The sequence below is a fragment of the Pteropus medius genome, unplaced genomic scaffold (assembly GCF_902729225.1).
Source record: "Pteropus medius unplaced genomic scaffold, Ma_sr-lr_union100, whole genome shotgun sequence".
In the NCBI taxonomy this organism is placed as follows: domain Eukaryota; kingdom Metazoa; phylum Chordata; class Mammalia; order Chiroptera; family Pteropodidae; genus Pteropus; species Pteropus medius.
In genome coordinates, this window is record NW_024344240.1 from 21,214,796 (window position 1) to 21,227,179 (window position 12,384).

Genomic DNA, 12,384 nt, shown 5'->3' on the forward strand with positions numbered 1-12,384 from the left:
AAAGGAGATAATAGCGTATCTTCAAAGGGTTGTTATGAAGACTTACTACAAGTAAAGCGCTTGCTAAGCGCTCGATAAGCATTAGCTGCCAACATGTTATTATTGGAGAAGCAGCCTTGGGAATCAGAAGACCTTATCCTAGCTCTTCCATTTATTCGATTGACAACTTTGGACATATGAACCCCAAGATCTCCTTCTCTTCATATATGAATTTAAAATACTGATAATGCCTGGTGTGCCTAGCTCACAAAGTTGCAGTGAGGTTCGAATGAACTAACACATGTGAAAATGCTTTATAAATTATAAAAACTTGCACAGTTGTAGAATAACACATGGCACCTCTTTTTGCCTGTGTCTATATGATTGCACATCCCATGTTGTTTTGTATGATGGTTACTTATTTTTATTTGCCCTTTCCATTAGCCTGTGGGGTCCTTGAAGCAGTGATCTCATCTTGCTCTCCCTTCTATTAATCATGATGTCTAGCCTGATTCTACACATCGTATATACTTGGCAAATGAGAAATTGGAAGAGTAGCAGCCTGCTTATGTGTTTGTTTTAACAATATGCATTCCAGTAGCTTTCTCCCTGTTGGACTGCCTGTGCCAGGACTCTCTCTCCACATCAGGAGTAGCTTCCTAAAAGACACACCTCTGAGTAGTATCTGTGAGAAAGAGTCCAGTCCCAGGAGCCAGACACCTAGTAGACACTAACTGTGGGGACCCCTGGCCTGCCTCTGCGCTCTCGGGACCTTCCTGGGCTCTGCCCCCCGTGCTCAGCCAGCAGTCTTCCAATCTTCAGGAGGTCTCTGAATTAGTCTCCATACTATTGGAGAGACCATAATACCAGTTTAATTGCCCTGGACAGTCTAAACCAGGGAAACTGAGAAATCAAACTTCAGCATTTTGTAGAGTATCAGTGATCTCAAGGCTTTGTTTCTTTCTTCCCATTTTGAACTCTTCCCAAAATGGCAACGTTGGTTTTTGCACCTCTGCTCCTAGCTCCCATATCTTCAGAAGAAAGTGGGTTTCAGAGGATGCCATTTACCTGATGGTGCCCTGTATTATTTCTGTATTCTTCACAACACCCTCCTAGTGCTGTGCTCAGAGAAAGCACTGGACACATAGTTGTTGATTGAAATTAAAAGGACTGAGAAAACCAAAATGAATAAACTCGATGGGAGATGAATTGCACAGAAGTCTGTTGACCGCATGGCTGAAGCTGGATTTTTTTCGGAACCACTGACTGCCTTCACATTTCCTGCTGGAAGTGGGACAGGTCAACAGAGAACCCAGAGTTGTAGATAACTTTTGCCCACACATCATTCACTTTTTGAAGCATTGGCTTGAAATTGAGGGGTTTGTGTGTGTGTATGTGCATGTGCGTGTGTGTGTCTGGAATCGACGTGCCTTCCGTGAGCCTCAGAGGTCTCTGCATTCTCTTCAGATGGGCTGATTACAACACAGAGGATGTGGACAGTGGAGGTTTTCCTGTTTGATGTCACACTGCTACCCTTTAAAAGGCCGAGGGAAAAAAAGGAGGGAATCCAGCCTGGGATCCTCATGCCAGATACCCACAAGGAAGAAGAGGAGAAAAAGGCCAGAGAGGCCACCCGAGTAAGGGAGGCAGTGTCAGATTTCAAATTCTGTGCCAGCCACTCAGAGAGCAGTGATGCCGAGGGGCAGCCTAGGGCTCCTGGTCTGCATCCTGTGCGGTGCAGTCAGAGCCTATCCCGATGCCTCTCCGCTGCTTAGCTCCAGCTTGGGGGGCCTGATCCACCTCTACACAGCCACAGCCAGGAACGGCTACCACCTGCAGATCCACAAGGATGGCCATGTGGATGGCACACCCCATCAGACCATCTACAGTGAGTAGGGGCTTTATTCTGGCTGGGAAGAAGCAGGGCTCTTCTGTCCATGATACCTACAAAGAACTTGGGGAGAACCTGAGATAGGAGAGCTAATCCAGCCTCATAGCTTCTTGCCCCAGAATCCACTTATTGTGTGTACCTGTGTGTGTGTGTGTGTGTGTTTAAACCTTGAGAGAAGATTCTATCACCTCTCTAATTGGCGTTTACTTGTTTCTCCCAAAATGAATAATTTCTGCCTTAACGAAAATCCCTCTTCCCACAATAGCAGCCACTTTCTCTTTGTCCTGTCCAAAGAATCAAAAAATGCACAGAAAGAAAGGCAAGGAGGCTGAGAGGAAAAAGCCAGGTAGGTCAATAGACACTGAGTTTTAGCTCATGAACCTTGGATTGGCTTAATGGTTGTGAAGAAGATTACTGTATCAGACCAAGGTTTGGAACAGATAAACTCAGGGGCTCTTTTCAACTCTGAGCTTCTTGTATTCTGGCTTCATAAAAATGTATTAAAGACAGACTATCCAAGTATGTCATCTTGATGAGTCTGACCAAGTACACAAACCATTCATGCACTCATCTATCCATGCATGCATGCATCTAACCATTCATCCATCCAAAGGTTTACCGGGGTATTCAGAGGTACCCAGTTTGATATGAATTGTCGATTCTTCTCTATGGAGCTGAAAGTCCCACTCAGTAGAAAACTGAGCTAGCTGGGAAACTCTTTTGCAACATGAGACAACTGAAATGTTTTTAAAGATTAGGTTTGTGGAAAGTTAGCTCACCAGTCTACAACAGTCAATTGATTATCCTAATGATTCAAGTGAGGGATCCTTGGTGTGCACCTGTATAAGAGATAATGTGGTAGCAGGGGGGATGAATACCGAAGTAGAAAAGGTCTTCTATTTTATGAGAATATGTAAAAATTACTCTAAGGATACATAAAAATGCAAATTGATTCAACACAGATCAAATTAAAGAAATAAAAGAGTAATCACAGTCTCTATTTAACTAAAGAAAACTCCTTATAGGAATAACGATTTGCCCTTTATTGTTGTAGTAAATTATTCAGTAATGTTGCTGTGGCCTTGCTGTGTGCAAGACATTAATTCTGCTAAGAATCAAAGGTCCTCAAACCTGGTAGCAAGATACCTGCACATGCAAACCCAACAGATCAAACCTCTTCAGGTGTTCAGTGGATGGTGATAGGATATGAGGAAGGAGAAAAGGTCTCTTCAAATATCAAAGATTCCGGAACTCAAAAGGATATAGTAGGATTCAGGAGCCAACATCGTGGAAGCCATGTTTGAGTCTAAAGGAAAAAATCTGAAATAAATCTGGATACACTCGATGTATCCAAAATGCTGCTCCAATGGATAGTTAATGGAACGTACAATGTGTTTGATACCATGCAAAACTCTGACTGCAAAGGAAGACATAGCCCTTCAGGCACCTCGTCCTATCTCCCAGCTCATTACCAGACTTTTAGAAAGTACAATTTTGCACTTCTCATGGAGGGTCACCCTTACCTCTACTGCAAGATAGGTGATTTAAAATGCACAACAGAGGATTATGGTAAATTATTTTGATCTCCATAGATGGAAAGGGCTTCATATAACTGGAGAATGCTTATAAAACTCTCCCAGAATCATGGAATCCCTTCACTGAAAGGACACCCCACACCCACCAAAGACATGTCCTCCTAAACACAACATAGAGTAGAACAGTGTGAGCAAGCTATGGTGGGCTGAACACTCCAATGTGGGGGGCTCAGGCTGCTGAACAGGCAAGCTGGATTCTAGAACTTTCCCACAAATATCCACTGGCATCAGGCCCAGAAGAGGCACCAAGTACTGGTGGGAATGAATAAAATGACTGAGAAGAAGAAAAATGAATTGAACTGATTTCAGATATTTTTTGTTTAAAGAAAAGTGATTTTGTTTGTCAGATATAGACACTAAATAAGCATTTTGTCTGGGAATTAACACAAACCTGGGGAAGGGAACTCAGGTCAGGGTGATGGGAAGGAGACACCTTTCCTAGTTTATATAACCTTTGTGCTATTCAAATCAGTTATCAGGTGCATTGCCAAAAAAAATATATACTAAAATAAAAAATTACCGAAAAAGAAAGAAGAAACATTGGTGCATGTAGATAGATAGCACAACTAATTAACAGAGGATTTATAATTACCTCCTCCATGAGTGTAAAGCAATACTTTTACAATGACGGGAAGGTGAGGTGGGTTTTTCCCCTCCTAATTAATTATGAATTTTCCAGTGAAATCTGTTTCATTTAATTGTTGAGCTTCAGTAAATTCTTGATTAATAGTTGAGTGCCCAACCCATCTTTGGGTTGTTGGTCAGTGTGAAATTATCTCCCTACAAGATTCTATAACCTCCTTACAGACTCACAGTGCTCATGTCGGGGAACCTCTCCAATGTCTGTGTGTTCTATCCTACTTGAAAAAGATCACCCTCCCATCTCCCACTATCCCCTCTTTGTAGAAATAGCAGAAAAGAGATGCTTTTTACCCTTGGTTAATGTCACTTCCTAGATTCTGGTATTTTTATTTCTTTCATCTTCCCCACTGGCATTTTCTTTACTTGAAGCTGAATTATCCTCAGACCCCTCAATCCTTCAAAATCGCATCTTTGTTTTGGAGAGCTCAAAGCACTTTACATCTATTATCTCATTCGTCATTTACTGGCTGTGAGACCAGAATGAGCAGATAATTTTCTACTTTGATAGCAGAGGTGAAATTAAGTGGTAATATAACAATTACCAGCATTCAGAAAGTGCTCTTATGTTAGATAAAAATATCATCTCATTACATCCTGAAGACAACCAAATGAGGTAAATGACTCTACTACATATGAGAAAACAAAGGTTAAGGAACTTAAATAACTGGCTCAAGGTCACATAGGTAGTAAATGACCTAAAAGACACCTTCACATCAAACTTATGCTTCTTCTAGGGACACATGCATCACCCACAGCCACTGAAAGAAATGACCATTAAGTCTCCTGGTTCCAACAGGTTATAGCTCAAGCAGCCCATGATTTTTGTTCCTTCCTTCTACTGAATTCTGCTCTTGAATCTGTGCGGATGGTGAAAATATGCCTTCTGAAGGAAATCTGTCTCTCACATTCTCTAAACTTTCATATTAGCTCATGTTGGTTTGATTCAAGTCTAGGCATCCTCCATAGCACTTGCTCACTGTTCCAAAAGCTATGTTCTATTGGAACTGGCCCCAGGGATCAGGAGCAAGTATACCAAACACACTGCCCACAGTGACCCCAAGCATCAGGCCAACATGATTGCCAAAATATGGGGTTGTCATAGTGTCAGGTCAGCACATACTATATAATGCCTTTCATTTGCTCAATCCTTTCAAGTCATTTTTACAACCATCATCCCATTTGATTCTAATCATGACCCTATAAACTTAGCAGGACAGCTATTGTTATTCTCTTTTCACAGCTGAGGAAACTGAGGCTAGAGCAATGACTTGTCCAAGGCTATAAAGCAAGTAAGTGGCATAATTGGGACCAGAACTCAAGTACTCCAGTTCTCAATTCCTGGCTCAGTGACCTTTCCCTGACCCACTCAGGGGCATGGTGGCTTAGGGTTCTCATGGCCTGCAGCATGTATTTTGGCACTTAATTTTGTCTTCTAGTGCCTATAATGATTTCTGTTGGAGGGAAGCTATAGGGTCATAGGAAGTGAATGTTAAAGTCACTGACCTGAGTTTGAATCCTGCCTTGGTTTCTGTATCACTTAAATTGGGATACTGCAACTACCAATATTAATAATATTAACAACACAGCAGTTGTCTTGAGAATTTAAAATATGTAAAGTACTTAGAGCACAATCACTCAAAAGCAGTTACTCAATGTAATTTTTCCCTAATTAAACTGAAAATTCATTAGGACAGAAACTATTTCTTATAAGTTTCTTATGTTTCTCTCAAGGATTACCACAAAATTAGCCATATATTTAAGACACATAGGCGGACCCCATTATGAGGTAATTTAAATATCCTCTACACCTCTCATACCCCACCGTACTTCCAGAAGCTTCCCTTAGACTAACCCTCAGCCAAACTTGGAAACAAATTAACGTCTCTCTTTGGCCTCTTCTTTTCTCTTCCTTTCTCTTCTTGCTCCCACCCTCGTTCCTTCTGTCCCACACCATTCCAATTTCAGTCCATATCAGGATTTATACTCAGCTCATATCTAAGTATTGTCTGCAGCACTTCTCAGAGGTCTTATATTGAGCTTACATGGAGTAGGGAGGGCGACTGGCTGTAAGTCACCCCACAAGGTTCCACCATTTACTGAGCTCATGACATTTCTAGAAGAGGGATTCGAACCCCTACCTGGGGTCCTTCCTTGCGGCCATGAGGACAAATGAGATGCAGAGGGAAACTCTACGGTAAGCAAATGGAAGTGGCTCCAAAGACTTAAGGAAATGATTTTCAACAGAAAGTTTCAGGTAATTAAACAGCATTTGGGGCAGAAGTCTTGCTGAATTGCAGCCTTGTCATAAAACAGAAAACTTTAGGCTTTATTTAACTAGTCATTAGTACTTGTTAAAATTGCAAGTTTACACTGGAGTATATGGGGGGGGGGTCACACTTAAAGCTGTTATCAATTATTTAAGGTGTAGGTAGTATGAATGGGTTTTAGGCCTTTGTTGTAAACTAGTTTTTGAGAGGGACATTGAAAGACCATGAGGGACTGTACCTAGAGGGGACACCGCCTAGTGAAAAAAAAGACAAAAAATAGCAATAAGGACCCAAGAAGAAATTCCATCCATCCCCAGTATCTATTAATGGAAAGATAAACCCTCTGCTTCTAAGTAGCTCCTTCTAAGAGAGGCACTAGATACGTAAACTTAGTTAAAGCAAGGTGAATGAAACACGTGTTATAATAGAGGTGTAGGCATTGTTCTGGGGGAGCTGAGAAGAAAGAACAATTAATAATTAGGGAGATTCAGAAAGTTTTTATAGAAATAGTGACATCTGAACCTTGCCTTAAAGGATGAGTGATTTCAATAATCAGAGAAGGGAGGGGATGATCAATTCTAATACATGATAGGTGTTGACTGATGAGTCAGTGGCTATTACACGGCTACCTGGGTGGAGATTCAGGCTCTATATGCAAACTGGATCCTTGAAAGACATCTCAGTACAGATTTTAAAATCGCAAAGGCAGAAGACTTGGGAGAACATGACTACCACCACAAATATGAAGAGGTATTAGCCAGGCAAGGGGAAAATAAAGACAACCCCGGCAGACAGAGGAATATGTGTATGGCACCAGTGAAAGAAAACTGAGAGCTCAGACTGCTCCATGTAGCAAGAAGATGAGGGAGGAAGAAATTGTGGAGTAGAAGAATGGGGGTTCCCGAGAGAGAAAATCAGAAGAAATGAGGCTGAACAAGTAAGTACAAGGGAAGAATTATATAAAATCATCACCGCCATTAAAATCAATCAAGGGAGTATTCACGAAGGTGGGTTTTCAGGACATGCTCGAAGGTGAGAATTGAGTGTGCAGCAAGAATTTGACATGAATAATTTTCTCCTCAGGTGCCCTGATGATAAGATCAGAGGACAGTGGCTTTGTGGTCATAATAGGTGTGATGAGTAGAAGATACCTCTGCATGGACTTCAAAGGCAACATTTTTGGATCAGTGAGTTTCTTTTGTGCTGGTCACTATTTGCAAATAATTATCTAATTTCTTTGACAGAACATACATAGTTATAGCCTGAAGATTCCATTTGCAGTATACCTTGATTTGTTTTCACTGAGTACTTTTTTAGTCTAAGTACTAAAGTGCTCAGGTTTATACATCTTGGTTTGAACCTAGGCAGTCTGGTTTTAGAGCACAGACTCTTAGCCTCTAGTCTGAACTGCCTGTTAGTACTCATTTTTGTGTCTAGCACAGCAGCTTGTATGTAGCCGGTATGTCCTTTAATCATGTAAATACATGTTGCAAAGTGCATTAGAAAGGATTAGAAACCATCGGCATCTTCTTGATTCTGTTGTCTTTTTGACTTTGGGCGAGTCCCCTCACTTCTCTAACGTTCAGTTTCCTCACCTGGAAAAAGTGCAGTGAGATGGACTGTGTGCCCTCTGGGTGCCTCTCCCCCCCTCACAGCGCACGCACGCCAAGACACACACGCACACACACACACACACACACACACACACATGTTACAGATCTCAAATTAATTATCTCTCTGCCCCAATTGTGATGGCTGGTCCTTCAGATTGCAAGCAACGGATTTTCAAAACTACAGGTTGCAGGCACATGCCAAAGGATTTTGAGATAGTACAATAATAGGGCTGCCTATCTCAAGAGCCTCTTACCATGGGAGAGACCTTAGAAATTTCATTAGAGCAATAACTTTCTGTTTTGCTTACTGCGGTGTCTCAGCATCTATAATGGTATCTGGCCCAGAGCAGACAAATATCTGTTGAAGAAATAGAGACAATAAACAAACAAATCTGTTGACCTTATATAGGCATGTAGATAGTTCTCATCTGTAAAATATTACTTTGTGGAATTTGAAGATTAAGTTAAATAATATGTAAAGGTCCTGGCAGGCACTCAATAAAACCCCATACTAGTTGGTGGCAGAGAAAGGGCTCAAACCTAGGTCTTCTACTGGCAAAGTTCATGTCCCTAATTCCCAAACTATATTATCTCTCCGATGTGAATATTCTCACTTATGTTTGACCCCGCAAACTCCATCCCATCTCCTTTCCTCCAGGTAAGGAGGCAGGCCCAAGCCACCATTTAGCCAAAGGGGGGTTCAAAATGGTAGAGAGTAGGAAGGACAAGATTGCATTTAAGAGAGCCCTCTCTCCAGAAACCAAACACAAGAAGTGCTGCCGGCTCTGAACACGTCTAGCCCAAGCAAGCCCTGTGCCAAGCCAGCTGGCGTCCAGGTAGGGAGCTGTGAAGTCCCGGTGGCTGCCACTCCCTGGGAGTGGAAGCAGTATTCAGTGCTTGGGCGATTTGGAAAGCACTAGTCAAAATCACGTCTCCCCAGCAGGGCACCGTGAGGTTAAATACAGCGACCTAATAGCTCCTCCCATCAACGACTTCCCTCCAGGGGTCCAGGCTGGTCTGCACTGAGCTCAGAGCCCAGGGCAGGGGGCTCCGGTCCACACTTCCCGCCCTCACCTGCATCGCTTTGCCCTTTCAGCATCACTTCAGCCCCGAGAGCTGCAAGTTCCGCCAGCGAACGCTGGAGAATGGCTACGACGTGTATCACTCGCCCCAGCATCACTTCTTCGTCAGTCTGGGCCGAGCTAAGAGGGCCTTCCTGCCGGGCACGAACCCCCCACCTTACTCCCAGTTCCTGTCCCGAAGGAATGAGATCCCCCTGTTCCAGTTCAACACCCCGCGGCCGCGGCGGCACACGCGCAGCGTGGAGGACTACAAAGACTACGATTTGGACCCCGACCCGCTGAAAGTTCTGAGGCCCCGTCCCCGGTGGGTCCCCGCCCTGCCCTCCTGCTCCCAGGAGCTCCCGAGTGCCGAGGACAATAGCGTGGTGGCGAAAGACCCGAGTGCCGAGGACAACAGCGTGGTAGCCAACGACCCGTTAGGGGTGCTCAGGCCCAGCAGGGTAAACATATACCGTGAGAGAATGGGCAAGGGGAGGTGCCGTCCCCACCCTGAGTTTGTCTAGGGATCCCAGAAAGGAATCATTTTCAACCACCTTTCAGAAAAGTAAACTATCTTTAAAGGGACCAGCGCCCGCCAAGGAAGGGAAGGTGGTTTGACCGGTGGAATTAGCTGCTTCTCTCCGTTTCCTTTCCCGAGAAAGCCCTTGAGAATCTAACTTTGAGGCCTGAGAAGTGGGAGTTTCACTGCCTTCTTCACCCCACCTATACCACCTTTCTGCATTAAGAAGCCCCCATAGGTAAACAAGAGATTTCCGCCTTTACTAAAAAGGAGAGAAGGAACTTTTCCTCCTTCCCTCATTCTTTCTATATGCCTCTTTTCTTAATCAGTTTAGCATTAAAAACAAAGGAATGGCTTGGTGTGCTCACTGCTTTGAGGGTGAAGGGAAGAGCCAATGCCAGCAGCTTCTCCACTGCTCCTTGCATTTATGCTCTCTTGGCCCTATTGGCATTTGAGTGTGCAACACTGACCCAGGGCAGTGACAGCTGGATAACCAGGGCACTAGAGTGTGGGACTGAGGAAAAGACCACACTGTCAGCTATTCACCATGATCTCTTTATCGCCCTGCAGCAGTGGCTAGGGGCTTAGGCTGTTTGGCTGACAGGTCTGGGTCTTAATCCACTTGGAAATTCTGGAGGCATTAAATGAACATAGCTTTCAGGCCCAGGACCCCTAACTTTACCTTGAAGAAACCAAACCTCACTTGCCAAACAGCTGAGGAGCACCAAACAGATGGAACTGTTGCTCAGTCCTCACCCTAGCCTTACTCTGTGATTTAGGGTCTTTCTACAATGGGAGCCCATTTTCCTACCTCTATTTAAATGGCTACCCAAAGAGCAGAATATTAGCAAGCAAAGTATTTAAACAGCTGCTTCCCAGTCACCTTTGTTCCCCACCGCTATCATGTACACCTTAGAAACTGACTCATACTTTTGACTTATGAGAGAAACATTGAACAACTGTTTTCACCTGATGGTTTTAAGCTGCACTGGAAGGACTAGTTCCTATTTTGAAACACTAAAACTATAATACTATATAGCAGTGCATGGCAAATATTTTCTTTATATAGTTTTCATTTCTCATTGGAGATTATACTGCATAAAAGCTATTGGAAGCTCCCCATTACTGATAACTAGATGCAAAATTCTCAAAGGACTTGGGTAGAAAACTGATTGTAATCTTACAAGCTCAATACCATTTATCAGGGGGTTTCTCTTCGGCAGAGCCAAGAGAGCCCCACAATCTCCTACTTACCATGTGGCAATATTTATTTATTTATTTGGAAGATTTCACCTATCGCTCTATATTTATATATATTTAAAAAATGTAACTCCACCTTTTTCCTTTCTTCTGTTTAAAAGAAAAATAAAATTCATTTCAGCTTCGGTTAGCTTTTCCTCTCTGTATTACTACATAAAAGCAGGTCGGAATATGAGAATAAAAGGAATTATAGGAGGGAGCATTGGGAAAATATAAAGAAAGCGAAGTTGTAAAAGAATATTACTATTTTAAAACGTTCAGTTTTTCCATTCTTTAATACCCAGCAATTTTGATTAATTCAGACTGAATTATTGAAAACGAAGAAAAATTTTTTTTATCAATATTGGATTTCTGATCACTCTACCTCTAAAGTATTTCTTTGAAAGAATTTTTTTTTTACTTGAAAAATACCCACAGACACAACCACACAATCCCAGTAAACCAGATACTCTGTACTTAACACATACACAGTAATACTGCGCTGTGAAATTTGATAGTAGGACAAGATAATGAATATACATGTCTTCTCTTTCTGAAATTTGTGTCCTCAGCATCCCTTCTTTAATTTCTATGACCAGTAACCAAAACACAGGAGGTAAAGATGCCTATTACACATTTACATCTCTGCATTCAAATTGACACTAGCTGGAGCTTACAGTTCTTTATGACTTTAGCCATCAGTGTCTCTCTTTTAACAATTAATATAAAAGAACTTTGTATAGGGTTCACTATTTTGACTGGCATTCAAATGACCTTCTGACAAAGACTACTAAGGGGATTGTCTTCTGATTATGTCCCTTTAAGAATCTGAGTACCAAAGTCTTTCAAACTGTAGAGAAGGGGAATGGATAGCCATCAGGATAGATATAAGAGTACAGATCAAATGCTATATATCTTTGATCACATAAAACAGACTTATCAAAGGCAGATTATTGTTTTAAGAGTTCTCTCCAGTCTTTTTTTGTTTTAACAGATAACTTGGACTCTGAGTATGAGGTTCATCCCTCCATATCATTTCAGTTTTATTTCTGGCCCAAAGACTTTAAAATTTGACAACCCATGGAATAGAGCAATACCGAAATTATCATTTGAGAATAACACAGGCCTCCATTCCATTGTAGAAGGATAATTAAACATTGTAGAGATAAAAAGATATCCTGTAGATATGTCTCTTTCACAAACTTAGAAGTTTCTCTGTCCATGAAATTTCTCTCTAAAGAAAGAAAATTTTAAAGCTTTTAACACAACACAGTTAGTGGGGTGAGGATGGAAAAAAGTAAGGAAAATGTGTGTATATGTGTGTGTGTGTACATATACTATATATATACACACACACACACACACATATATATATATATATTTAAGTTTTATTACAGTATATACATCTGACTGGTAGAAACTTTACAAACCTAATCACAGGTAGGGTTTATAGTAGTAAAAGCCCAATCTTTATCTTGTCTATAGAATTATCGATCCTTGCTGAATAAAGATATCATCACAGCCATCACTCATGTCTGTAGAGACACTTAGTGTTTATATAGAACTCTTATGCATCT

General features: G+C 41.9%; 1 protein-coding gene across 1 annotated transcript; it reads left to right on the forward strand.

The window, feature by feature from the left end:
• The first annotated feature begins 1,372 nt into the window (after positions 1-1,372).
• On the forward strand, positions 1,373-10,942 carry FGF23 (fibroblast growth factor 23). The gene is made up of 3 exons (XM_039869081.1): positions 1,373-1,867; positions 7,458-7,561; positions 9,084-10,942. The coding sequence occupies exons 1-3, from the start codon at positions 1,672-1,674 to the stop codon at positions 9,570-9,572; spliced, it is 789 nt and encodes a 262-aa protein (XP_039725015.1). The 5' UTR covers positions 1,373-1,671; the 3' UTR covers positions 9,573-10,942.
• Positions 10,943-12,384: the final 1,442 nt, after the last annotated feature.

What these genes read in the sequence shown, in the direction of transcription:
- FGF23 (XM_039869081.1), top strand. Translation starts at nt 1,672, where the DNA reads ATGCCGAGGGGCAGCCTAGGGCTCCTGGTCTGCATCCTGTGCGGTGCA. An exon ending in ACCCCATCAGACCATCTACA is followed by an intron (nt 1,868 to 7,457) that starts GTGAGTAGGGGC and finishes TTTTCTCCTCAG; the next exon opens with GTGCCCTGATGATAAGATCA. An exon ending in AAGGCAACATTTTTGGATCA is followed by an intron (nt 7,562 to 9,083) that starts GTGAGTTTCTTT and finishes TTGCCCTTTCAG; the next exon opens with CATCACTTCAGCCCCGAGAG.